The sequence below is a fragment of the Clarias gariepinus genome, chromosome 22 (assembly GCF_024256425.1).
Source record: "Clarias gariepinus isolate MV-2021 ecotype Netherlands chromosome 22, CGAR_prim_01v2, whole genome shotgun sequence".
NCBI lineage: Eukaryota > Metazoa > Chordata > Actinopteri > Siluriformes > Clariidae > Clarias > Clarias gariepinus.
The window spans coordinates 10207181-10234787 of NC_071121.1; the positions used below are offsets into that span (position 1 = coordinate 10207181).

Genomic DNA, 27607 nt, shown 5'->3' on the forward strand with positions numbered 1-27607 from the left:
AACATATCTCTCACTTACAACCATTTATCCTTCAACTATTACTGTATCATTAGAAAGTGGAATCTATAAATTTAAATAGCTTTGTCAGTTGTATCAGTTGCAGGTCAAGCAACATGAGCTCAAAAGAGAAACAAAAAGGGCTCTAAAAGTAGAAAAAGGCATGCTTTGCTTTCTAGCATTTTAAATGAAATGTTTTTTTATGAACATGCCTATAAATAATATACTATTTATAACAAAAATATTTACTTTTGTTATTAAGATAACTTCCTTTTTGTTTATATTGTGTTAACAACAACAATCGTAACAATAGTAATAATAATGAGTATAAATAAATTATATAATAATTTTATTTTATGGTTATTAAAATTACCAGGATATAAACAAAAAATGACAATGACCGGAGAGTGTTCAAATTAGGTGAGGAGGCGGGTACAGGCAGGTTGGAATGGGTGGAGAAAAGTGTCAGGTGTGTTGTGCGATAAAAGAGTATCAGCGAGAATGAAAGGAAAGGTGTACAGGACAGTGGTGAGGTGAGCAATGCTCTACGGCTTACAGACAGTGGCGCTGAAGAAAAGACAGGAGGCAGAGTTGGAGGTAGCAGAGCTGAAGATGTTGAGGTTCTCTTTGGGAGTGACAAGGATGGATAGGATCAAGAATGAGTTTATCAGAGGGACAACCCACGTTAGATGTTTTTTGGGATAAAGTCAGAGAGGCCAGATTGAGGTGGTTGGGACATGTTCAGAGGAGAGATTGTGAATATATCGGTAGAAGGATGCTGAGGTTGGAACTGCCAGGCAGGAGGCCTAGAGGAAGACCAAAAAGGAGATTTATGGATGCAGTGAGAGAGGACATGAAGTTAGTTGGTGTGAGAGAAGAGGATGCAGAGGATAGGGTTAGAAGGAGGCAAATGATTCGCTGTGGTGACCCCTGAAAGGGAACAGCCGAAAGACAAAGAAGAAGATAAACAAAAAACGACAAACATATAAGTATAAAAAATACATTAACACTACATTTGAAAAGAGCTTTATTTTTTGTGTACAGTAGTATATTGCTCCATCTTACAGTAGTGCAAAAAATAATTACTAATTAAGTTTCCTTCATAAATATAACAAAACATTATAAATAAACAACCACAACACATTAAAACAAAATAAACTAAACAAGCCATGTTTACATACACATTGCACATTTGAATATGGATATCTCTTTATGTACATAGTCAGATTTTTTTTTTTGTATTTGTTTGTTTGTTTTTCTGGGTTGGTTATCCCTGGAAAAAGTTTTGCTCCATCAGCAGGACACCGTCCCTGCCACGGAAAGAGACAAAGAGCCTCTATATACTGACTTAACACTCACAGTCCCTGCATATAAGCTTCTTTTGACCTAGCATGGGTTTGTTCAAGAACAAAAAATACTTCCAAAAAGGAAAAAAGGTTGTAACTTCTTAGAAGTTATGCTACATTTTTTTTTCAGTCAAAGTGTATGCGACAATGAGTAATGGTTTTGTAATCCTGCATCCTCGCTATCTGAATTCATATCTCAAAATCCTCCAACTCTGTGTTCTCGTCTGCAATAGGACACATACACTGGTAGTTGTTTATACCCATGACTTCTCAGCAGCACATATATACACTCTAACCAGATCTAACCAAATGGTGCAAAAAGCAGTGAATGCAATATATACACAAGAAAATCTTACACAAGTGAAGGAAGAAGGATAGAGTATCCATAATCATCACTCTGATGTATGAAAATCAACGTGAGGTAACGTGAGGTTGCTGTAGGTCACATCCACTTTCAGTATGGCTATACCCTTTATCAGAGAGGCCTATGACTACAACATTCCCCTTTGTTCTGGTATGACTGCTGAGTCATACAGTAATTTCTCAAGGCTTCGCATACATTGCTGTGAACTCAATCTATTTACTACACTTAAAAAAAAAACTCTGACATTCTCAACTAAGCACATCTACCATGTCTGATATATAAATATCAGACATTTTTTTCCCAAAGTGTTCCTTCTGCATAAAACATCTCTGAATTAGTGCCATTTGTCTATATATTACATTAAGTATAATAAATTACATAAATAAGAAAATATATTCAACATGTACGTAAATTCTCTGGTCAATATTTAGAGTATGTGTAGATCATCATTAATATCCAGCACTGTATGAAGTGTCTCTTGTGCATACATGCACAATGGTGAAATGTGGTGGCGTTACACATCACTGCCACCTAGCGTGGCACAGCAGCACTACAATGTTATTTTTTTCTGCCAAGACCAAATTTTCGGTAAACATGCATGGCAGAATCAAAGAACTACATTCCTATGTGAAATCTTTCGCTTTTATATATTATTGCAATATCATTATTTCCCCCCTCCCCCCCCCCAAAAAAAAAAAACGTATTACAGTATACACTTATCATATACACATGACTTCAAAACGGCAGAGGGACTCTGCACTTTCAAGCATTTGGGTGAACAGTATGGGGTGAGGAAGGCAGATCTGTGTGGGCTTTACTTCTTATATTTTACTCAACCTGTTATATCTTTCTTCATCTGTGCTATGGTCCATGGACTGCTTCTGTCCCACAATTGCTCACACTGAGCAGTTGCGCCTCTTGGCCACGCAGGGCAGGCCGCTGGAGCTCAGTCGGGTCTTCACCCTTTGTCAAAGGCTTGTGGAAGAGACGGAGAGTGTGGGCGAGGAGGGTGGAGGGAAGTTGAGCAGCTCCAGAACGGCCACTCCGACGCTGCTGCGGCGTGTGAACATGCATGACGCCGCCACCCACTTGTTGCTGCGTGGGTTGTACTTCTCAATGGAGTTCAGGCTGGAGCTGCCATCATTTCCCCCAACCGCGTAAAGCCAGCCGTCCATGGCTACCAGGTCATGAGTGCTCCTGTAGAGTATGATAATATTTACAACCTTCACATTAGCTCATACTTACATATAGCTCTGGATTCACCAAAAGTCTTACCAGGAAAAAGTAGCAACTAAAGATGAATGCATCTTCATCTAAATGTATAAGCATAGTGTAAAATAATGAGGTTGGCACTGTGACTGATTAAAATTTGATTATTTGTCACATTTTTACCTTAAAGCACAGTAAAATTTGCATATCCCACACTGAAATATTTTTTTTGCATATCTTAGTTATGAAGCTGGAGTCGGAGTGCAGGGTCAGCCAGGATAAAGTAACCCTGGAGCAAATAGGGCTAAGAGCCTAGCTCAGCAGTGGCAGGTTGGTGGTGCTGGGGCTTTAACCTCCCCAACACTCCGATTAGTGTCCCAGAGCCTTAACCATTTGAGCCATCAGTGCCCCAGATTGAGCCTGAACCTCAGTATTTAATGCGTGAAGATACTGAAATAAACAAAAATGTTTGTTTTATTTTAACTACCTTTTTTAGTTCCTGCTTTAGAGTGCCACAGAATTTTGTAGCTTGGGAATAGTGAGGTCGGGATTGCTGATGGATCATTTTGATTAACCCACGTTTAACTAAAAAGTGTCATGACCAGCAGATATTTTCCATGCTTTGATTTTCACACAGAAGCATTAGAGTTGTGTTCTGTAAAAGGGTCTAGTTGCTGTAGAAGCAGCTAAAAGAAAAGAAAATGCTGGATTAACTAAAATTGTGCTTTGTGCAGCTGGTTTTAAAAACATAAATCTTAGCGATACAATAAAGAACACAAAGTCAGCCTTTCTTTATATTTGCTTTGTTAGCTACTTTAATGTTGGACACAAAGTTTGTGCAGTTTGAGTAAGTGCAAATGCAAATAAGGAGCTTGTCCAAGAGGTGTGTAGTTCTTGTTTAGGAGAGTTATGCAAGCCATGAATTTTTTTTTTATTTTGTGAAAAGAAACCTCTTGCGGCTTGTGTTTTGGTGACAGCAACAACAACAACAAAAAAAAGCTTGTTCGATCCAACACCCTGATGATCAAATCGATGATATCCCATTATCTACTATATTTCAGTATGACCTCTGTGATCATACAGTGTCATCCAATTATTTCTTAAATTCAAGTGAATTTTTTTTTAAAGGAGCACTAAACCCAGAATATAAAATAGACCCTGCACACATTTGCTATTTCTTACCTGCGTATGTTCATCGGGGCCACTCCCTCCCATGTGTTGGTTTTGGGGTTGTACCGTTCCACTGAGTTCAGGCAGCTGGTTCCATCGTTGCCTCCAGCAACATAAAGCATTCCCTCCAGTACAGCAACGCCAGCACTGCTCCTCCGGCTTAGCATGTTGGCTATGGCAGTCCATGCATTAGTCTGAGGACAGAAAAATAACATAGCAATGATTATAGCTTTGGCACCTTATACAGTCCCTTGCCTGTGAGGTGAAGGGCAACAAAAACACTGATAAGTCATTCCCACACCACTAAGTAAAACTGCTTGATGTTTGACCAGGAAAGATCAGCTCGGTTCCAACTGAAGGTGGACCCAATTTCTGGTCCAGAAAGATATAGATAAAAGTCAAAATAGCATGCGATCCATGACATAAAGGATAAGTTTATAATTACATGACAATGGTTTAGAACTATTTAGAAAAGTAAGTCTTAAAACTGAAACCTTATATTATACAAAAGTCGTAAGTTTTTTGTAATCATAGCAGAAGAGCTTCCACAATTTTATAAAGTTTTGCAGGAAACGAAATGAAGTACCTGTGGATCATATTTCTCTACTGTGGCTAGGTGTGAGGAGCTATCATATCCACCCACGGCGTATAGGCTGCCATCTGAAAAAGAGTCGGTTATTGTTATGTTAAATGGAGTTAATTGGGCGGCATTGCTAGCAACCACTTCTGGAGAAAGTGAAAATTTCAGACTACAGGTCTTGTCTTGCCAAGTGAATCAGTTCTGTTTTGTAGGAACCCACTGATGGATGTGAGGATTGGCAATTGCAACCATAGGCATTAAACTGTTCCACGGTAGATTATGCAAAGAAATTTCCAAGGAAAATCTCACCCAGTGTAGCCACTCTCACATATCTTCTCCTTGTGCTCATGGCAGCAATAGAGGTCCAAGTGCCAGTTAGGGGGTCATACCTCTCTGCACTAAAAGATAAAAGGAAGCAAGAGCTTTTAATGTAGGTAATACATACAGCAAATTAAAAATAATAATAACAATAATTTAAAGCACTGATGCACCTTATGACACTCGCCCATCACACGTTTTTAACTAATTTAGTCCTCCTTTGTTTGTTACAATAATCTTCACTGTTCAGGGAAGGCTTTCCACTAGATTATAAAACATGGCTGTGCATAATGGTCCATTCATTAGTGAAGTTACTCTCCAATGTTAGGTAAGGAGGCCCAGGTGGCATTCCAGTTCATCCCAAAGGTGCTCAATGGGGCTGCAGTCATGGCTCTGTGCAGGCTATTCAAGTTCTTCGACTCTAACCTTAACACACAACAATGTTTTGGCCAAATAGTGGACATTAAGATTAAAAGTGGAAGATGATTGCTTATGTGCTGCCGAATAGCATTTAACTAGCTTTTAATACCCTAAATGTTATCCAAAGTATTTCATATCCTTGTTCAGCAGAACACGAATTCACTACAGAATATTAAACTATGTGGGGTAAGGGAGAGGCCTGATCATGAGCAAATACACTGACTGTTTAAAAAAAAAAGGCACACTTTAAGATTTCATTCAGTCACCTTTGCTTTGATTACAGCATCGATTACAACGTGGTGTATAGTTCAAGTGAAAACATGATTTCTCATTTCTCATGCTCTCATTTCTAATTTGAGTCCTGGAATATGCCCTTGCCATCAGGGAAAACCCTCAATTGATGTGATCACCTGGTCATTCAATACATTCAGGTCATTGTGTGACTTCATTTCATTGCCACATAACATTGCTGAGCCTAGACCTGACCAACTGAAGCAAACCCAGATCATAACAAGGGCTTATAAAGTGGACACTATGCATGATGTGTGTATCGCTTCATGCACTTCCCTTCTCACCCTGATGCGCCGATTGCTCTAGAATAGGGTCAGTTAGAACTCATCAGACCATATGACCTTTTTCCATTTCCCAAGTCTCTTCTGTAAAAAATCTCTAACAAAGTATTTTACTTTTGGCACACTTCTGTTCAATCCTGTGAGTTCTCTTTACATTGCTTATGGAAATGCTTTTACCTTAACTATTAAGGTAATAGTAGCTACTGTAGCTATGTTTTACTTCGTTTTTTATACCATGTAGCCTCAGCAAGTGTTTAAGTGATCTCTATTCATGATTTACCTATTACAAGGTTGACAGTTTAGCACTAACCTTCCAGTTTTTGATGATGTGTTGAAGTTTTTTTTTAGCCAAGCAGTGTATGTCTTTTATTGTATTCATGTTAAAGCTCTGTCAAACATTTAATAGCAATTAATTTTATGTTTCCATATTAAAGTTTACTATTACAAATATTATTGATAAACAAGGAAAAGAAAAAAAAATCGAGATTGAAATTATACTGTATATAATTTTAAGAAATAAATAATTGACCTCTGTGTGGAGTGGTGCTATCATTTGTGGGAAAGTATAGTTCTTGGTGATTTTAGATGATAATAATGTCTTAACAGTCCTTGGAACTGAGGTTTATTTATGTAGTTTTCACCCCTTGAGGATATCTTACCTGTTGAGGCAGGATGCACCATCATAGCCTCCAGCTGCGTAGAGAAGTCCATGAAGCACTGCCACACCCAGACAGCTCCTCCTGGTTCCCATAGATACTTCTGGTTGCCAGCCATTGGTCACAGGATCATATGACTCAACAGTTGCTAAGTCAGACGTGCCGTCATAACTGACGTCAAGAAATCAATGGTTAAGTTCAGAAGAATTGATATCAAAGAGAGGGAACCAGAGAATGAATGACTTATTATTCACCAATTTTTAAAAAAAACATTTAAAATATCAGCGATAAGCCAAGACAAGCTCAGTTGAATACCCTTCAAGAATAACAGAGAAAACGAGAGTTTTTTTTTTTACCCGCCTACAGCATACAGCTTGTTCCCAATGGCAGCAACTCCGACTCGGGCCCGTCGTGTAGACATAGATGCCACCATGTGCCAGCGGTCTGTCCTAGTGTCATAAGCTTCACAGTCTCCATGTATAGCAAAAAGACTGCCGCCACCTGAGAGAGTTCAGAACAGGTTGCTTAATTGACATCAGCTAGAAGCTAGCGTCACATAAACCTATCAGAAATGTATCTTAATGTACTGACCCACAGCAAAAAGCACAGGGCTGGCACCCTCGCATCGCCGGGGCCGAGTGCGACAGTTACTCAGCACGCCTCTCTGCTCAGGCATTAGGTGATACTTTAGTGCCTCTATCAATAGATCTTTACACTCCGAATGGTGGCGCACGAGTAGCTCCGTGTCCACATTACTCATCAGGAAGTCTCGAGTGAGTAATGGCAGTCGTACACACTTCATCAGCTGGAGGGGAATGTTGCCCAGTGTGTGAAAAGGAAGCAGGTAGGTTCAGTGACAGGGAACCAGAAATAGTATAAATTAAATTAAAAATTTTTCAAAGATTACATGTATTCCAAAATTTATTTTATAATTTATTATTAATTGTAATATACAGGTATATAGTGAGGTCAATAAGTATTTGAACACCCTGTGATTTTGCAAGTTTTCTTACTTAGAAATCATAGAGGGGTCTACAATTTTCAGCATAGGTGCATTTCCACTGTGAGAGACAGAATCTAAAAAGATAAATCCGGAAATTACATTGTATGATTTTTTTTTTAAAAACAATTTATTTGTGAATTACTTTGTCAAATAAGTATTTGATCACTTGCTTGTCAGCCAGATTTCTGACCCTCAAAGACCTGTTATTATGCTTTTAAATAGTCCATATCCTTCTTATGGAGCCACTCCTTGGTTTTCCTGACTGTGTGCTTTGGGTCATTGTCATGTTGGAAGCCCCAGCCATGACCCATGCTCTGACTGAGGGAAGGAGGTTTTTGCCCAATATGCCACAATACATGGCCCCGTTCATCCTCTGCTTAATACAGTGCAGTCGTCCTGTCCCCTGTGCAGAAAAACACCCCCAGAGCATGATGCTTCCAGCCCCATGCTTTACCGTAGGTTTGGTATTATTGGGATGATACGAGTTAAGACCAAAAAGTTCTACTTTGGTCTCATCTGACCACAAGACTTTCTCCCATGACTTCCTGGCAAACTTCAAACGGGCCTGGACATGGGCTGACTTAAGCAGGGGAACCTTCCGTGCAAGCAAGATTTAAAACCATGACGTCTTAGTGTATTACTGATAGTAGCCTTGGAAACGATGGTCCCAGCTCTCTTCACGGCATTGACCAGCTCCTTCCGTGTAGTTCTGGGCTGATTCTTAGCATCATTGATACCCCATGTATCTACTTAGACTTTGGCTGATTGTGGGGTGCACAGATGTCTTTATGACAGCTAACGACCTTAAACAGGTACTACTAATTTAGAATCATGAGCAGTGTGTAGCTGAATTATTTAAAAGCAAAATAACAGGTCTTTGAGGGTCTAAAATCTGGCTGATAAGCAAGTGATCAAATACTTATTTGACACAGTAATTCACAAATAAATTGTTAAAAAAAATCATACAATGTGATTTCCAGATTTTTCTTTTTAGATTCTGTCACTCACAGTGGTAATACACCTATGCTGAAAACTGTAGACCCCTCCATGATTTCTAAGTAAGAGAACTTGCAAAATCACAGGGTGATCAAATACTTATTGACTTCACTGTATATTGTGCTGTATACATATAAAGTATACTTGACCAACAGGAATAGACTCACTCTAGGTACATGCTGTCTCCGCCCATCAATATCGTGCTTGACCCAATTTAACACTGCTCTGTACACTTCCTCTTCTGATGGAACATTTAAATTGTCGCTAGAGATAAGGTCCAGCACCTGTCACACATACAACACAGGAGCATAATTGTCAGCTCATCCAATTTGACACAGAAAAAGACAATAACTTTACTTTTTTCAAAATACATGGTATAGCATCTTGATAACTGCTTAATTTCCATTTATAATTATGTTTGTTGTTTTTTTTAAATCAGGTAAACATTTATTTAATAGTTTTTACAACAGCTAAGTCTACACTACGTACATTAAGCTATTAAGTGTTTTTCCTTCTAGCTGTGTATATCCACTGGAAAAAAAACTGGAAAATATGAAATGTAATCATGTAATCAATTTAATAATCTAATCAATGTTGTTTCACTACTACTGGTATTTTATTTCATGAGCAGATGCTTAAAAATATGCTTTTTTAAGAATTTTGTGGATTTTCAAAAGAGAATGTAATCCACCTTTAAAAGCAATTCACACCACATTTATTATTGTTATATTTGAAGTCCACTCTGATGACAATGGGCACAACCATGCCCAGCTGAATCCTGGTCATAAGTGCATACTGGTATTTTTGTGCATGTTTGCAGTAATCTATACTCTCACTGAGCACTTTATTCTGAAAACATAAGCACCAGTATATTCATGCAATTTTCCAATCAGCACAATGCATACACACAAAGGCCCAGTAGCTTCGGGGAATGATCATGTCAACAATCAAAATAGGTATATGTGAGCGCTGTGATTTTGACTTTGGCATGTTTCTTGGTGCCAGATGGACTGGTTTGACTATTTTTACTCAACTGGTGATATCCTGGGATTTTCACACACAATGTTCTCTAGTGTTTGAACAGAATAGTGCAATAAATAAAAAATGTCCAGTGAGCGACAGTTCTGTGGATAGAAACAAAGTGGCAGTTCTGTGAACCGAAAATAACAGTCTGGGCATTTGAGTTGACAGAAAGCCTACAGTAACTCAGATAATCACGCTATAAACATAAGAAGGCATTTTAGAAAGCAAAACACATCAGACCTTGTCACAATGGGTTACAAAAGCAGGACCATGCCAGACACACTTCTGTCAGACAAGAACTCAAACCTGAGGCTGCAGTGGGCCTGCACAGGCAAAACTGGACAGGTAAAAAGCCTGGTCTAATGAAGCTTGGTTCCTGCTGAGGCACAGACATGCCACCAACAGCAAACCTGGTAGAGGTGGGGATTTTTTTTCCCCCGATTTTCTCCCTGATTTTAGTCATATCCAATTCCTCCCCGTCACTAGCTCCCACATTAAGCTTCTACTAACACTCCGTCAGGTGGGCCGCAGACTATCACGCGTTTCCTCCAACCTATGTGACGTCACCGACCGCCTCCAGGGGAATGTTTTCTTAGTGCACTTTGGACTGTTCTTACCAATTAATGTGTGATGTATTGTGCTTTGACGTAGCTTCTTGTTTTCGTATTGTTACTGCAAAGTTCTTTGTTTGTTTGTATAAGCAATTAAATTACACTGCATTTTCCATTTATACTAAATAACAATATTAACTAGACAGGTAAATTTTTTTAAGAAAATGTAAGTGGTACTTGCTGTGGCACAACAGTGGAGTCATGCTAGCAACATGCATAAACACTCTAGCATCATGTTAGCGACATTCTAATGATGTTGCTAGCAATATGCTAATGTACTATGCTAATCACCCATTAGAAAAGTCATAGCACCCCATTTCCAAATAATCTGCATGATTTGACACCTCATTTATGGGTCCAACAAACCATAAGGGACTAGTTACGTGCCAAACTTTTGTACGGAAGAAGAATAACAATTAACAGAAAAAAAGAATAATAAGCCTGATGTTTAGACATTCTTCCTCAGTCATTAGCGATAACTTCATTTGTGATAGGTGTGTGTTAGTGAGCTCTCTGACACAGAAGATATTAGGGTTAGAGGAGCGCATCCAGACTTTAGAGAGCAGTGTAATTCCCGTAGTCTGGGTGCCACAGGTGGAGATAATCAGCCCCCAAGTCCGGCACTAGAGCCCACACAGCGGGGCGAGTGAGTGACGACTTGGCGGCATACTTGTTCAGCTAAAGCTAACGCTAAGGCTACCCCACTGGAGCACACCTCCTCTGCGCTTCACGTGTCCAACAGGTTTGCTCTCCCCAGTGAAGCACCCTCTGAGAAACCTGAAAGAGCTCTGGTTATACTGTAGGAGACCATACTGAGGCAAGTGAAATTAGCTAAGCCTTTAGGGGCACTAACGGCAGTGGTTAGGTGTATTCCGAGAGCCAGAGCACTGGACATAGCAGGTTCTCTAAGATAGTGGTACATGCTGGAGCGAACAATATACGCCATCGTCAGTTAGAGGTTGGTAAGGGTAACTTTACAGAGGTGTTTAAATTAGTAAAGGCGATGTCCGACGAAGTAGTATGCTCTAGTCCCATCCCAATAAGACGTGGCGACATAGCTCACAGTAGGTTATGGTCGCTAAACCGCTGGATATCCAGGTGGTGCTCCGAAAATAATGTGGGCTTCATAGACAATTGAAAGACCTTTAAGGTGCTGCTCTCATTTCTTGTAGTATAGCTCATAGTCACAGAAGAGGCCTAGTTAATCAATGACAATCCAGGCCAGGGAGCAGACAGTCAGGATAAACCAACCGTCTGCTAGCTGCATAGAGTCGTCACTCAGGGCTTACTGTATTGATACTGTGTCTGTTCCCCAAGCTAAGCAAAAATGTAGAAAGACTGTTTTAGAAAGTCTGTTTTAGTAATTTAATTAATATATGGACAAAAATTTCAAAACACACTAAATACACAGCCAGCACATCTGATTTGAAGCTAGGACTGTTAAATATTAGATCTCTCGCATCTAAAGCAGTTATTGTTAATGAAACTATCACAGACCAGGAGTTTGATATATTATGTTTAACAGAAATTTGGATTAAAGAGAACGAGTATGTAGCTTTAAATAAAGCTAGTCCTCCTTGATACAGCTACATACACCAGCCTCAGCTAACTGGTAGAGGAGGAGGCCGTCACAGTTATCTGTCTATCATACAAAAACACAGACTCAAATTGAATGCATCTCTATAGTAACATAAGTTACATAAAGTGTAGCTACAAATATGAAGTCAGCTCAGTCAATCCCACTAATTATCATTTACAGACCTCCAGGGTCGCACTCTGAATTTCTCTATGAATTTGCAGATTTCCTCTCAAACCTTGTCGTCTCTGTAGACAAAGTGTAAATTGCTGGAGACTTTAATATTCATTTTGAGAATGCAAAAGACCCTATGAGAACAGCATTTATCTCCATACTAGACTCAGTAGGAGTAAATTAGTGTGTAGTAGGACCCACTCATAAACCAGGTCACACTTTAGATTTAATATTATCCTTCGGATTAAGTATAAGAAATATAACCACAATTCCACAGTCTGAAGCTATCTCAGATCACTGTCTTGTCTCAATTAAATTGTGTCATAGTGATAATGTTCGCACAGCTACCACATTAAACGTGCATTCACATCAAATACTGTACCACACAGAGCTTTATCAATAATCTCCCAGTTATCAACTTTGATTGGATCGCCATCTGACTCCACAGAACTCGATCAGGCGACTGAATATTTAGAGTCAACATTTTGTTATACCGTAGATAATGTAGCTCCAGTTAAAAGGAAAATGATTAGAGATAAGAAACTCGCTCCCTGGTATAATGACCACACACGCACTTTAAAACAAACCGCTCGGAAACTAGAATGCAAATGGCGTCAAACTAAATTGCTAGTATTCCAAATAACATGAAAGGAGAGCATCATGAACTATATCAAAGCTCTTAGTGATGCTAGATCATTGTATCTCTCCACTCTTATTGAAAATAAGAAAAAAAAAAAACCTAGATTTGTATTTAACACCATAACTAAATTAACTAGAAACAAGACCCCTGCAGAAATATCCACAACAACATACAGTAGTGAGTACTTCATGAACTTTTTCAATAACAAAATTATAAATATTAACCAAAAAATTCAGGCTTTGAAAGCAGACAATTTAAGTTATACAGATGATAAACTAACCACACCACATCAGAACCTAGAATACTTTACTCCCCTTAAAGGAAGTGAACTAATTTCACTCTTCTTCAAAATCGTCAACCTGTATATTAGATCCTATACCGACACATTTTCTCAAGCAGATAGTACCAGCAATAACAGAACCCCTGTTGAAAATAATTAACTTTTTACTCAGCAGTGGGTATGTTCCCAAATCCTTTAAATTAGCAGTTATTAAACTGCAAATTAGGAAACCTGACCTTGACCCTTGTCAGCTGTCCAATTACAGGCCGATATCAAACCTCCCCTTTATCTCTAAGATTTTGAAAAAGATAGTAGCACAGCAACTATGTTCATATCTACATAGGAATGGCATAAACTAAGTGTACCAGTCAGGATTTAGGCCTCATCACAGCACAGAGAAAAACTAAATGATCTTCTATAGGCCTCTGATCAGGGTTTGCATCAGTATACTTTTGTTACTCGACCTCAGTGCAGCTTTTGACACTATTAATCATAGTATTCTTCTTCACAGATTAAAAAACGTAGTAGGAATTAAGGGAACGTGGCTTAGATCCTATTTGACAGATTGTTATCAGTTTGTAGATTTAAATGGTGACCATTCTGCATGTTCTAAAGTGGAGTTTGGTGTTCCACAGGGTTCAGTTTTAGGCCCACTGAATTTTTCTCTTTACATGCTTCCTCTGGGCAACATAATTCGTAAGCATGATATTAGTTTTCATTGTTATGCTCATGACACACAGTTATACATGTCAGCAAAATCAGATGAGAAAAACCAGCTTACTAAAGTTGAGCAATGTATGCAGGACATAAGAGATTGGATGGTAATTAACTTCCTTCTGCTTAATCCTGATAAGACAGAAGCTCTAGTCATAGGACCTCAAGCAGCTAGAAGCAAGCTTTCTGATTAAACTGTAACATTAAATGGCCTTTCTGTTCTATCAATCACAACAGTAAAAGACCTTGGTGTGATTATAGATCCCAGCCTTTTATTTGAAGCACATGTAGATAATATTACCAGGATAGCATTCTTTCACCTCAGAAATATTGCCAAGATAAGAAATATAAATATATTGTCACTTAACGATGCAGAAAATCTAGTTCATGCCTTTATCACCTCTATTGTAACACCTAACTATCTGGTTGTTCAACTAGATGTATAAACAAGCTTCAGTTAGTCCATAATGCAGCAGTGAAAGTCCTCAATAGAACCAGAAGATACGAGCACATCACCCCTATCTTATCCAAACTGCATTGGCTCCCTGTAAAATTTCGCATTGGTTTTAAAATACTACTCAACGTATAAAGCATTAAATGATCTCGCGCCGCAGTATCTGAGCGAACTGCTTGTGTCTTACGATCCGCCACGCCTACTTCGATCAAAGAATGCAGGCTGCTTGTCAGCACCACATATTATGAAAACTACAGCAAAGGGGAAAGCTTTTTCCTACAAAGCCCCAAAGTTATGGAATAGTCTTCTAATTAATGTTCGGGACTTAGACACAGTCTCAGTGTTTAAGTCTAGGCTAAAGACCTATTTATTTAGCCAAGCATTTTTGTAAATAGATTTGCCTTGGGTAAATGAGCAAATGTGGGGAACTTATGGACGTAGAGTATTACGGTGAACTGGTATGTCTTCCCAACTCTCATTGATCACTCAGGTTTGTTAACGGTAAAGTAATTGGCCGCTTTACATCTCAGGGAGCCCCCATGTCTGTGTTTCCTTCTGGCTCTCAATTTTAGTTATGCTGTTATAATTAGTCCTGCCAGAGTCCCTGCTTGCACTCTGCACGAAATATACATTCACATTATACATTGTTTGACTGTGATCATACTGTGACCTAACTGCAATCTCTCTTTCTCTTCTGCTCTCCTCTTCTCTCTCCCTCTCTCTCTTTCCCTCTACCGGTCTCTCTGTTAAGCTATACATGTCGCTTCTGAGCTGCCAGTGATCCAAACCCCCTCTGCCCCCTGAACTTGTCTGACTCATCCTGGTGTCCTGCTTCTAAATGGAGATCTCCTCGCATGGATGTCCCGTGTAGTCTGCCTGGGATGCGTGTGGTGACTGGGGATGGTTCCGCTTTTCCACAAAGATGGTCCTGTCCTCGGCAGATGCAGACAGCTGTTCTCTGAGGACTCGTGACTTCAGGCGTTTAATAGTTTCCTACAGTCTACCCGAGCCTCCAATAACGAACTGGACTCAATTTTAACTTAAACACATCTCCTGTTATACTGAACTTCCAGTCTCACACAGTATGATGCAGATCAATCCTTGCTATCTGTTCACCCAAATAGGGATGGGTTCCCTGTTGAGTCTGGGTAATCTCAAGGTTTCTTTCTATTACTATTTTGGGGAGTTTTTCCTTGCCACTATCGCCGACATCCTCGGCTTGCTTATCAAGGACAGTCTTATCATTTTTTATTCATACATGTTCACATCTTATACAAACTTAAATAATTCTTTTGATTGTGTACAGCAATGTCAATTGTTAAAAGGACTATACAAATAAATTGAATTCAATTAATCATTGCCTGAATACACCCTATTTGTGCATCTGACTATGTTCTCCTTGGCCACAATTTATCCATCTTATAATGGCTACTTTCAGTATGATAATTTACTATGTCATGAAGCAAAACTCAGTCTCAAACTGGTTTCATCAACATGACAATGAGATCAGTGTTCTTCAATGGCATTCCCAGTCACTGGATCTGAATCCAATAGAACATCTTCGGGATGTGGTAGAACGGGAGATTCATTACATGAAAGTGCACCTGCAGTCACTGTAAATCAACAAGAACCACAATCTCAAAGAAATGTGTCGGTCATCTTGTGAAATCTGTTTTGAAAGGCTGTTTCGAGAATAAAAAGAAAGCCATATCTAATATTATTAAAGTGTTGCAAATAAACTACTCATTGAGTGTATGTCTGTTGGTCTGGGCAAAACATTCATGGGTCTCAGCCTTAAATCTTGACACATGTCATAACGGAATGGGTGCAGGGATAAATTGCATACTGCTCTAGTGACATAAGCTACCAACACCTGCTGTGAAAACTACACAGAGAACACAGAGAGAGTGAAAGAAACTGAGCAGCGCAGCCCGCCCTTTTCATCAGCTACTGTCAGTCATGGAACACCACCGATGCCTGAAAAGGGATTTTTGCACAGAATTTAAAGAAAACAGCCTTTGAGGGTGACAGACTTCAACTAAACAAAAAACCACAAGTCAGATTATTAAAAAAGAGCGAGAGAAAGAGACCGCGAATTATGAATAGGAAAACATTGCAGAATAAAAGAATGAATGGAACATAAAGATATTTTGAGATAGTGAAGAAAAGATTTTATGACACCTAAAAGAATAAGGATGCTGACAGTAAAATTTTGAATTGAATTTGCATCTTAGCTTATGAGTATTACACAGCTCATTGATAACTGATGGAGATCTGAGATTCTCATTTGTATAATTACATGTCATTGCTCGCTTCCTTTCCTCCTTCTGGGGAGATGAAAGGAAGCAGTACAGCTAATGTATGTATTGGTCTTTCTTGCTTACTGAAGCTTCCCTTTAGTCAGTACTTTAAAGTCAGTCCATTTCTATTTAATTATTAAGGTTAGTTATTTGCTAATAGGTGTTTGTTTTTCTTTATTATATTATCATGATGTATTTAGATATTCTTGTCTGGTTGCAGAATTTATACCACATATTTGCATCTCATCCTGCAATAACAAGGAAGCCTGTGTTTCCTCTTTTGAAGAGCCTCCTCTCTCCTGAATCCCCCTCAGTCTATTTAAAGAACTGATGCATCCTTAATGAGGGCACACTTCAATTGATTTCAGGGTCATGGGCTGAAAAGATGTAGAAACACAGGGCTTTCAGGCTTTTTATGGCATTTTTCCAGGTAAGCTTGGGTTAGCCTGTTACAGCAGATCACTGTAATTTCATTGTAATTTGGAGTTCACTTGTCATGTGCACAACATCTCAATGACAACTGTAAGCAATATTTTTGTCAGCTGTCCAATAAAAAAAAAATGGGAGACTATTAGTACCATATATATAAAACTATGCAGAATGTATTAGAATTAGTGTATATGGTCCTTATGCCTAATGATGAATATCTGCAGTCGCTGGATGTGAACAAGAGTGCAAAAGTACTAGCTGTGTCCAAATCTGGTATTGGACAGTCATAAACATAAACAGATAAAGTGCTAGTCCAGGGTAGCTATTATCTGGCACAGATTTAATGCCAGATGCCCTTCCTAACACAACCATCCCCATATATACAGGCTCAAGACACAGGAGTGCACTGACTTGTGTGGTTGGTTTCCTGACAGGGAATCAAACCCGGGCCGTGGTCATGAAAGCATCACATTCTAGCCACTGGTCTACCAATGAATCATACAAAGTTATTGTATTTAAGCATAATTAATAATTTTTTCTACTTATTATAGATTTAGAGCTTTCTGTTCTGAAACTTCCACTGACAAAATATACTATTTCTTAAAATGAAAGATTTCTGTACTTTTATTAGTTCCTATTTTAAAATACACAATGATATTATGCTCTTACATTATATATACAAAATGTGAATCATTTCAAAAAGGGGAAAGATTGTCAGGTCATCTTTCCATTTAGTTGGTTCATGCCGAGGAAAGAAACTGAATATCAAGCAAACATCAAATGTCATTTTAACTTTATTGCTGTGAGTCGAAGCTTGTAGTTAGAATTAACTCAAAAGATAGCAAGTTTGCTTAGAGAGAGATGTAGCTTTATTCTGACCGTATTAAACATTGACTATGTAAGCCAGATCTCAATGAGACGACATACTTAATTTTTACATGAACTATAAAATATAGCAATCAAACCCTGCACTGCTCATTACTGAGGAAAGTGATGAATCAAATCAAAGTAGCATCAAAGCAAAGCTACTTCTGTTGAGCACACATTCAGCTGTAACCCCTCCCCCAAGAAAAGAAGTGCCACCTCGTGGTGTTGTTTGGTATTACCGTGTGTTTAATCAGTAAAAAAAAGTAGTGACCAAATACTGTCTGAAACTGCTACTACATGTTAACTCTAGGACTGAGTTGCTGCTGCTGAATTCCTGGACAAAACATTTCGAAAATCTCTATCAAACACTCTATTCTCACCTGTTTGAGTGGCAGCAGCATGAACTCTTCTGTCTTTGACACCTCCACAAAGTGCTGCAAGACATACTTGTGGGCAGACTTGAGCAGGTCACTGCAGGAGTGTGTATCAGCAAAGCCACGAATGCCCAGACAGTTTGAGGGGTCCAGTTGACTGAGCAGAAACTTGCAGCAGGCATCTCTTACTCCATTCAGCTGCAGAAGGCTGGCTGCCGGAAGCAGCGTCTTAACACATCAACACACAACCAAGATGCACAAAGTTTAGCTATTGTCAAGATATACCATACATTACATGCATTTTCCTGTATCATCATAGGGCTGGGTTAATTAAAGCTCTGTCCAGATATGGTATAAAAATCAGTCTCTGGTGATCCAATTACAAGTACACAGAAGTCAGGAACAGCAACTCACATGTGGCATTTTGTGCATCACCTTAAAATAATTACCAAATGTATTATATTTAGCCATGGTACATGATTTTCTAATTCAACTATAAGCTTCTTATATTACTCACACTCATCATTTACAGACTTTGAATGTTTTTCTTAATCATGTGATATTTACAATAATAACAAGTATGTACTGTACATGTAGCAGAATCAACAATAAAGTTGACTTTGACTTTTGACTTTGAAGAAACAAAAGAGAGAGAAGTGAGGCAATGTAAATTGTAGACTCATATCTAATCACTGCCTAGCAGGAGTGAGACAACAATGTGGCTGTAAAGCTTAAAAGTATTTCAATTCCACAGGAAAGTTGTGAACGGGGCAACAATGGTAAGGTATTCCGAAGTTGTCGGGACATCACAGGTCACACTTCTCAATTAAACGCATCATGTGACACAATAAACCTCATTCACACCTGTAAACAACATCATCCAAATGTAATCAAATCACCCGAGCTGGAAATTGATAAATGTCTTAGATTTTGTGACCAGAAGCCAGGAATGTCAGTTCAATTCGGGACAAATCAATTATTCGTCTAGACGTTTTGATGTGATTACTTGGGAAAAGTGTAGGAGTCTGCGTCTATACTTTTACAGAAGATAAAGGTACTAAGTAACATTTAATAACATAAATTTAATAAGAAATAGGAAAAAAATACTAATTATGATTGGGCAATATTGACACAGAAACCATCACCTACTGTAATTATAACATTTCTGAGATCCCAGGCATCAGCAATAATTTTTATGACTTCTTCATTAAAACTCCTTATCCTTGGTAATTAATTTTTTTATGTAGACACTGGAAGTAAATAGTGGTTTGCAAAGGTTGTTGATGAGTCAACCAGAAAACCAATTGAAGTTTACAGATGAAAAAACACATCTGTGTGTGGGAACTCTACACACATTCATTCATGAACGCCCCTTGCATTATAGGGACTCGGCTGGGAGTTACTGCTACATCACACATACAGTCCTGACCTCGCTTCAAGCCATTTCACTTGTTTGGGTCATTAAAGGAGTTCTTCAGAGACCAATGTTTCAGACATGAAGCAGGCAGTCCAATCATGGCTTCAGTGAATTGAGAAAACTTTCTTTCCTTTGAGGGTATCTAAGGTCTAGTAAAACACTGGGATAAGTGCAATAGTGTAGAAGGGGATTATATAGAGAAATTAGGGGAGTTTTTACTCTTAGATCTATGTTCTGTTATTCTGGACTTTCAGGCATCAAAAGTCCCAGTTTGACCTGAACACCCCTCATACTTTATCATAAGAGTGGTTACCATTGTCGCCTTGCACCTCCAGGGTCCAGGTTTGATTCCCGGTCAGACTCAATTCCCGTGTCTGTGGGCATGGAGTTTGCATGTTCTAACCGTGCTTGGTGGGTTTCCTCCGGGTACTCTGGTTTCCTCCCACAGTCCAAAGATATGCAGGTTAGGCTAATTAGGCATTCCCAAATTTGCCCATAGTATGTGAATGCTTATGTGAGGGTATGTGTGTGTGCCCTGCCATGGATTGGCACCCTGTCCAGGGTGTACCTGCCTCATGCCATAAGCCTCCTGGGATAGGCTCCAGGTCCCTGCGACCCTGAATACAGGACAAAGCGGTATAGAAGATGAGTGAGTGAGTGAGAGTGAGTAAGTGATTGTACAGATGCTTGTGGTACCTCACACTGGAAATTTTCACGAAATTTGTTCTGCTTTCTTATTTATTATTATTTAACCTCACTCAGTTTTTATATTTCCTATGTAATTTTTTGCTTATACTACAAGTTTGTGCAGAAATCTGTGACCCATTTTAGATCAAAACCATCAGAGCGTAATCTGAACACAGGCTTTAACAGAAGATGGGGCTTGACCTTCTGTGCAAATTTGTTATTATGATTAATATTAAAAATTTGCTTACACTTAAACAGGGACATGGAAATAGGGCAGATTCTTGAATATTATATATCCAAGATATCACAAATGTACTATCTTTGTTTAAAATATTTTGGAGACTCCAAAACCTTATGTTTAATTTTAGTTATATTTAAATAAATCCCAGATTTTTAAACATGGTCTCAGACCTTTGGACCCCACTGCACATCACTTATACTTACGGTATATCACATCATATTGCCCAGATTTACATGAGGCATACTACTTCTTGTGAAAATGTTCTCATGTATCATGCTATAATATGACTGCCACATTGAACACCCGCAGGTTTTACCTGCACATTGCCTTCTCCAACTACGATCTCAGCAGTGTAGGCATACTGCACCAATTGCTCCAATGCCTGCGGATCAATGTCATGCAGTGTCACGTGGGTCTGCCGGCTCTCCGACATCTCATCTGCGCGCACACACACACACAATTTCATATAGCAGTTTTGACATAAAAGAAAGGTCATGGTGACAGGGGGTTAGAAAGCATGCTGATGATAAAAGCTGACATTTTAATTAAATTAAGTAGCCTGAGCAAAACAAGGTGTGCGCATTAAAACAGGCTACCCAATCAAAAAGCTGTTTTTATTCACGTTTAAGTTCAAATTTTCTCTTCCAATCTCCTCATCAGAGTAAGGTCTACTTGTCCACTATCAGATTAAAGAGGTTAGAGATGGTCAGACGTCAGAGGTGTATGGCAAGATCAAAGCAGTAATGGCACACTTCTGTACCCTCTGTCCTTAGGCATACTATCACACACTATCCTGAGGGGCAGTGGTGATAATGACTAAAAGGGAATAACAGGACACCTGCTGACCTAATACAGGAAAGGGAAAGAATACACATGGAAAACAGGCTGGTGTAAAATGAGGTGAAACAGGAAGCGATTCAAAAGGAAGCTGTAACAAATTTAGCACACAGTCATCTTTTTTTGCATTTGAAAAAGATGAACTATACTTTGTGTGATCACCTACTAGTAAACATGGCGTGGAAGTAGGGGCTGCAGGATGCCAGAACCACTTTGTGGGCCTTGATCTCCTTGTTGGCCACATGCAGCACAATGTCACAGAGCAGGCCACGTTGCCGCATTCTGTTCATGGACACGAAGGAGTCGTGGTAGTGGCGTTTGGAGTTGTGCGAGATGCTGTGGCCGTCGCGATTCAGCAGTTGCATGCCTCCCTCCATCATGGCGCTGCGCTCCAAGGCCTGCTGCTGCCTGAGCCTCAGTCTCAGCAACTGTACACAAATACACATACTCCTGTATAACCATTGATTGCTGCACTCTAAAAATACTGTTTTGCTTACAAAAAGAAAGCAAGTGAATGTTTCCGACTTACAGGTATTTCAAAATGTTTTTAATTATAAATGAATTATAATATTCAATTATAAAGCAATAAAAACATTATAGAAGTACTATAAGATCACATTCTAGTTTTCATGGACATATGGACAGGTGTGGTGCATCTGGAGAATGCAGACATATTGAAAATGGCCAAGTATTTAGTGGTTTGGTGAATTCTCCAATAGGACTAGCATGTTACATTACAAGACAAGCATGAGCCATTTAGCCGAAGCCTAAATATTAACATTTAGGGTTTAGGGAAAAAAAGAAACTAAACTCAATCTTAAATTCAGGACTTAATGAGGCAAATTTCATGAAGGAAATGAAATTGAAAAAATTACAGTTAACACAATGGCATGCATGATGTTTTTATACTTGTTGGTTGATTTATGAAGAACATTTTTTCCCATTTCAACTTTTTAAGAGGATTATAGAGTATTTCCAAAAATTTTCATTATTTCCTAACTATTCCATGTATAAAGTGAGGCATGATATACACTAGGCATCAAAGACGCAAACATATTCTGTAACCTGATCTTTCTTACTAGTACAAATAAGTTGGAAATTATCTTTTTATGTGCAGCTGACAATAATAATGAGACAAACACTTGAAACTCATGAATGCTCATTACAAAGAAAACTAGGAAAACAAAGACACTCTCAACCACTGTCATGAATATACTGTATACCATTCAAGTAGATGAGTGGCTCAGTCCTTGTTAACGTGCACATATTTTTGTGTCTCTTATTTTCAGCTATACTTCTACTCTATAACCAACAGAAAGTGGTTTCCTCTAACCACTTTTTACTTCCTGAAGAGTAGATTTAGCACCAATTTTAAAAGCAGGCACATGAGTACTTTTTATTTTTTTTAAACATATTTTACATGAAGGCTAATTATGACTGAATAACATGTGCTTTATGTTTTTGAAAAACAACAAAAACTATTTTATCAGAAAAGAGAGGGAAAACAAAAACGTTTCTTATCAGAAAATGAAGGCCTGACATGCACTGTTGACTAAAACAATCTTGCAAAGACTGGTGATAGAAGGATCATAAAAAGCAGCAGTTGCTGCTGGAAAACTAATAACCACAGAAATGTTTCTGTCAATGCAATTTGCCATTTTATACGGATTTAATGACGCTTAACTGATTGAGCAGTACTAATATCTTCTTAAAAGCATAATACAAATTGCAAAAATGTTCACCATCTTTAAAAGCTACTTTAAAGCGTTTTAGAACATTATATTAGTATTTAATAACTCTTTCAAAGTATCTCACTCACTTACTCATCTTCTATACCGCTTTATCCTGTATTTAGGGTCACAGGGACCTGAAGCCTATCCCAGGAGGCTTAGGGCACAAGGCGGGGTACACCGGGAACATGGGTGCCAATCACGGGGAGAAAATGCAAATCGAGCCGGGCTGAGAATTTGATGCAGATCACAAATTATGAAAGAATTCATCTGTTTAGAGTTTGAACTGGTGGCCTCTGATTGCTAAATATGATAAGTAATTTAGGACTGTGGCAACTAACAAGCTCTGTAAGTGTCAGAAATGTTTAACCAAACTTTCAAATATAATGTGTGTTGTGGGAGAATCTACTGTATAAACACTTACACCCGGCTGATCTCGTAAAGACATTTTATTACCATCATTGTGTACAATGTGGCAGTTAATATAGTTATACTGCAGAGTTTAAGTTGTCTTTACATGTTAATCAGGCTAACTTTCAAATCCTTCTTTTAAAAACAGGTGAACATAGAGACCCAAAAATAAGGCTGATCACAACAATCCTGTAAACACTATGTTCATTTGCATGTAAAGTTTGTAAATGGAAGCATGATTACATCTATAATTAAAAAAATACCTTGGAATAAATTATTCTCAATATGGCATTGAAATAGTTCTAACAAAATTCCTATTTTTCAGCTACTGTTTGCAATTTTCCACATTATCATAATAATAGTAGCTACAGTATACCAGCCAATTGATCCATGATATTTAAAGGATTTTTCCTAAAATGGCAATTTGCGCTTACTACCAGCAGAGGGCACTAAAATAATAAACTCATCCTGTATTCAGGATTTATCCTGTATTCAGGGTCGCAGGGACCTGGAGCCTATTCATCACAGGGCACACAGACATACACACACTCATTCACAGACTATGGGCAATTTGACAACGCTAATTAACCTAACCTACATGTCTTTGGACTGTGGGAAGAAACTGGAGTACTCAGAGCAAGCACGGGGAGAACATGCAAACTCCATGCACACAGAGACGAGAATCGAGTCTGGCCAGGAATTGAACCCTGACCCTGGAGGTGCAAGACCACAGTGCTAACCACTACACTACTGTGCCGCCTAAAATAATAAACTGCTCCTTTAAACACATTTCAACAAAGAATATAGAAAACCAGCAATATATACTGTAGGAATCAGCAAAAGGGTATAACACGGCAACTGCATTAAAGGATTTCAGGAGTTCTGTTCAGGAGGTGGTGCTCGGTTTTAAACCAGGACCTTCAGATCCTTAACCATTATGCTAACCCTGCCCACTTCTTAATATTTTGTAATGCTTCGAAACCTTAATAAATTGTAATGTACAGATTGTAGATTCTCATCTGACTGCACTAATGTAAACAGTGTATCATGTTGTTGTTGTTTTTTTTTACTTTAGTCTCTTTCTCGTTGTGATTTTTAGCCTTAATATTCTTCTACACTTAGTTGCTTGTATGTTGTTGTAAAATCTGTGAACTATCTGCCGTAATGTTATAGTTTTCCTTTGGGATTAATGAAGTACTCTATCTGTTTATGGACTGCAAGTTGACTGCATGTACAGTAGTAGGACATCGGCATCATACAGAAACCTTTAATGACCTGTGAACACCAAGCCTGAGGTTAGATAGAGGTGATCATACCAATGTTAATGATGTTGTTCTCATTCATCCCTTAAACAAAAGCATCATTGAAGGAAACAAATCCGAAGAACATGGAGAAAGAATGCCATGTGTAGTCAGTCACTGAGCGACCTCTACAAGTATTCTGTCCTCTTTAACGCACCCTAATGTCAAACAAAAAGCCAAAGCAAACAAACCAACCTTTTGGCATAAACACAAATCAGTTCTTGTGAGTGATGGTTCTGTGAGTGCCCTAACCAAGACAGCGTAATGGAATGCTTTACTCTGGAAGACCATCACACATTTAACGCCCCCTAGACACTTTAAGTACACTGTGTGTAGACACACTCGTTACCATGCCAATCCCCCCATCCCTGTAGGCACCGTCTGTCTGACTCAGCACACTGAGTCACATCACTACAACAGATGCAAATGACCAAATGCAGCTTGGTGTCTTTTCCAGGCCTGATAATAACAGCTGTCGTTTTAATTTACAGCCCAAATGCCTATAGTGCATATGTCTCAGCAATGCAGACTCCCAGCACTGCTTTGTTTAAAATGACTGAGCATCATCATCATCTTCTTCCTCACCATTATCATCCAGTTCCCCCTCCAACCCCCCCACACAGGATTTACACACAGGATCCCCGCAGGAAGCACACTGCTCTTTCTTACCTGTCACCCGATTGAAATCAAACAGTGCCCGATCTGCCACCTGAGCAGCGCGCGCAATCCGTGTGAAATATGCATAAAGACCTAGTTTACGCTTTTGTACGTTGTTGACGTAAATACAGCCGCACGAGCGCTGCGCGCGCTGGCATCTTCATTTAAGGTGCCTGAAACGAAATCATTTATTTAAATAGAAACTTTGCACTTCAATCACTCGAGCACAACATATCTAGAAAAAAAAAACTTATACAACAGATCAGCTAAGAAAGAAATGCTAAATGTGTGCGCTGCTTTGTAGCTCTTTATGTGTATAAAATCCGTCCACCTTAAAAATTTACTAGGAATTTTTACTGTCTTGGGGCTTTAAATCCAAACAGATTTTTCTTTTATCTTTTAAAGATTAAAAGATAGTTTAAATTAACGTCCTCGGTTGGGCCGTTAGATATACTGTTCCGTTCATTTCTTCTTCTTCTGACACAATAGCACAAAGCCATGACGATAGTGACAGTGCAGCAGCAGTTGACCGGTAGCAGCTGTATTAACGCAGTTAGCTTCCTGGCTAACACAGACTCCAGACTGTCAAAGCTCGAACAAAGGCGCGGAGATAAACAAACCCGCGACTCATTCTATAAAATTACAGACACGCAGGTTTACACTTAGGCTCGGTATCAGTTTTGTTTTCTCCACTAAACGGACAAAAGCTTCCGTGTACGCTATGTTACAATATAAAAACCTAATTAATCACTTAGAGCTCACCTGACGACGTCGCCTGAATGACAGCGCCTGTTTTCTTCTGTGAACAGCTCTCTCCAGCTTTACCAGCAGCCCCAGTGTTATTGGCTTGTAGCAGTGGAGTGCTTTCCCTCCTTTTAGCTAAAACTGTAAAAATAAATAAACAGACATGTGGTAATTACATGTAGCATCCAAACACAGAGCTCACTCACCCCCAGGGTTGCCAAATCCGCCTCAGCAAACAGAAAACCCCATTAAGGAAACTGTAGTAAATACTGTACATAGTATCAAAAAGACAAGATACTTAAATTAATTGATGCATAAAAATCTTATAAAATGTTTAAAAATATATACATATAATTAATTTTTTTTAGCATATACCGTACAATGATCTCTGACCCAGTCGTCTAGCTATCACAGTTTGTCCTTTGTAAATCTCTCTTATGCTTGCAAATTTTTTCTACTTCCAACACAACTTTAGGCTTTTTTGTCCTACATCAGTGTCTGACCTAACAAATGCGCTTGTGGAATAATGTCAAAAATTCCCATAAACACACTCCTAAACCTTGTGGAAAGCCTTCCCAGAAGAGTTAAAGCTGCTATAGCTGCAAAGCATGGGCCAATAGCATATTTACCCTTTGGATTAAGAATTGGATGTTACTCAAGTTCATATGCATGTGATGTCATGTGAGTGAATTTTTTGGCAATATAGTGTATGATAAAATGCTGTAATAGATTGGCATTCTGTCCAGGTTGTACCCTGCCCTCCTGGGATAGGGATAAGTCTCCTGGTATAGGCTCCAGGCCCCTCGGGCCAGGATACAACCTGGACAGTGCCAATCTATCGGAGGGAACAGTCACATTCACACGCTTACTAACATACTACTGGATAGCTAGTTCGCATGTCTTTGGACTGTGGGAAGAAAACTGGAACAATCAAGGACCTAACCAAGAATAGGGAGAACATGCAAACACCATGCACACAGACCCAAGCCAGGAATTGAACCCAGACTGTGGAGGTGCAAGTGGAGGACAGTGCTAACCACTATGTCACCTGTGAAGCTTTCTATAACCAAAAAAAAAAAACTTGTATGGAAGGAGTCTCCAGTGTCAGTCTGTCCTAGTGGTCATTTTTGGGTCACAAGAGAGTCTTGGGAGGAAAAAAAGTTATTGGTAAGGTTTTTGGTAACATAACTATCTAATTTTTTAATTACTATTATCCTCAGAGAATAAAAGAGTTATTGAACAATTATTTATGACTTCTCTAAAATAAACATTAACATGTATTAACCTGTCTTCCATAAGTTAAATGTAAGCCATAGTGATAAAATGCTGTGATATAATTAGTCCTGATGCATTCTTAAAGCAATTTACAGACCTAATGCTTTAATATATGCATGCAAATTATTGCAAATCATTCAAACCATACACAAATCATTCACTCGTGCGGGTAGTTCCAAAGTTACCGCAGTTTCACGTAAGATACGCATCTGGCAACACCACGATTCCTTCCAG

At 38.8% G+C, this 27607-nt stretch overlaps 1 protein-coding gene across 2 annotated transcripts; it reads right to left on the reverse strand.

Annotated features, from left to right (window-relative positions):
- Positions 1-1007: 1007 nt before the first annotated feature.
- On the reverse strand, positions 1008-26294 carry klhl17 (kelch-like family member 17). Of its 2 annotated transcripts, none has more exons than XM_053482851.1 (12): positions 26117-26294; positions 21422-21683; positions 20735-20856; positions 18080-18301; positions 8799-8915; positions 7224-7437; positions 6989-7133; positions 6636-6803; positions 4976-5064; positions 4673-4746; positions 4099-4280; positions 1008-2904 (listed from the first exon to the last, which is right to left on the reverse strand). In XM_053482851.1, exons 2-12 carry the CDS (start codon positions 21633-21635, stop codon positions 2676-2678), a joined length of 1776 nt encoding a protein of 591 aa, XP_053338826.1. In that variant the 5' UTR covers positions 21636-21683; positions 26117-26294; the 3' UTR covers positions 1008-2675. The 2 variants fall into 2 exon arrangements, with proteins under 2 accessions (XP_053338826.1, XP_053338827.1); XM_053482852.1 differs by lacking the exon at positions 1008-2904 and adding an exon at positions 3465-3602.
- Positions 26295-27607: the final 1313 nt, after the last annotated feature.

Excerpts from the sequence above, each read along its gene's own strand:
- klhl17 (XM_053482851.1), bottom strand. The coding sequence starts at position 21,635 with ATGATGGAGGGAGGCATGCAACTGCTGAATCGCGACGGCCACAGCATC. Across the intron at positions 18,302-20,734 it reads TTGGAGAAGGCAATGTGCAG|ACGCTGCTTCCGGCAGCCAG; the intron begins GTAAAACCTGCG and ends TGATGTGTTAAG. Across the intron at positions 2,905-4,098 it reads GCCCCGATGAACATACGCAG|GAGCACTCATGACCTGGTAG; the intron begins GTAAGAAATAGC and ends CATACTCTACAG.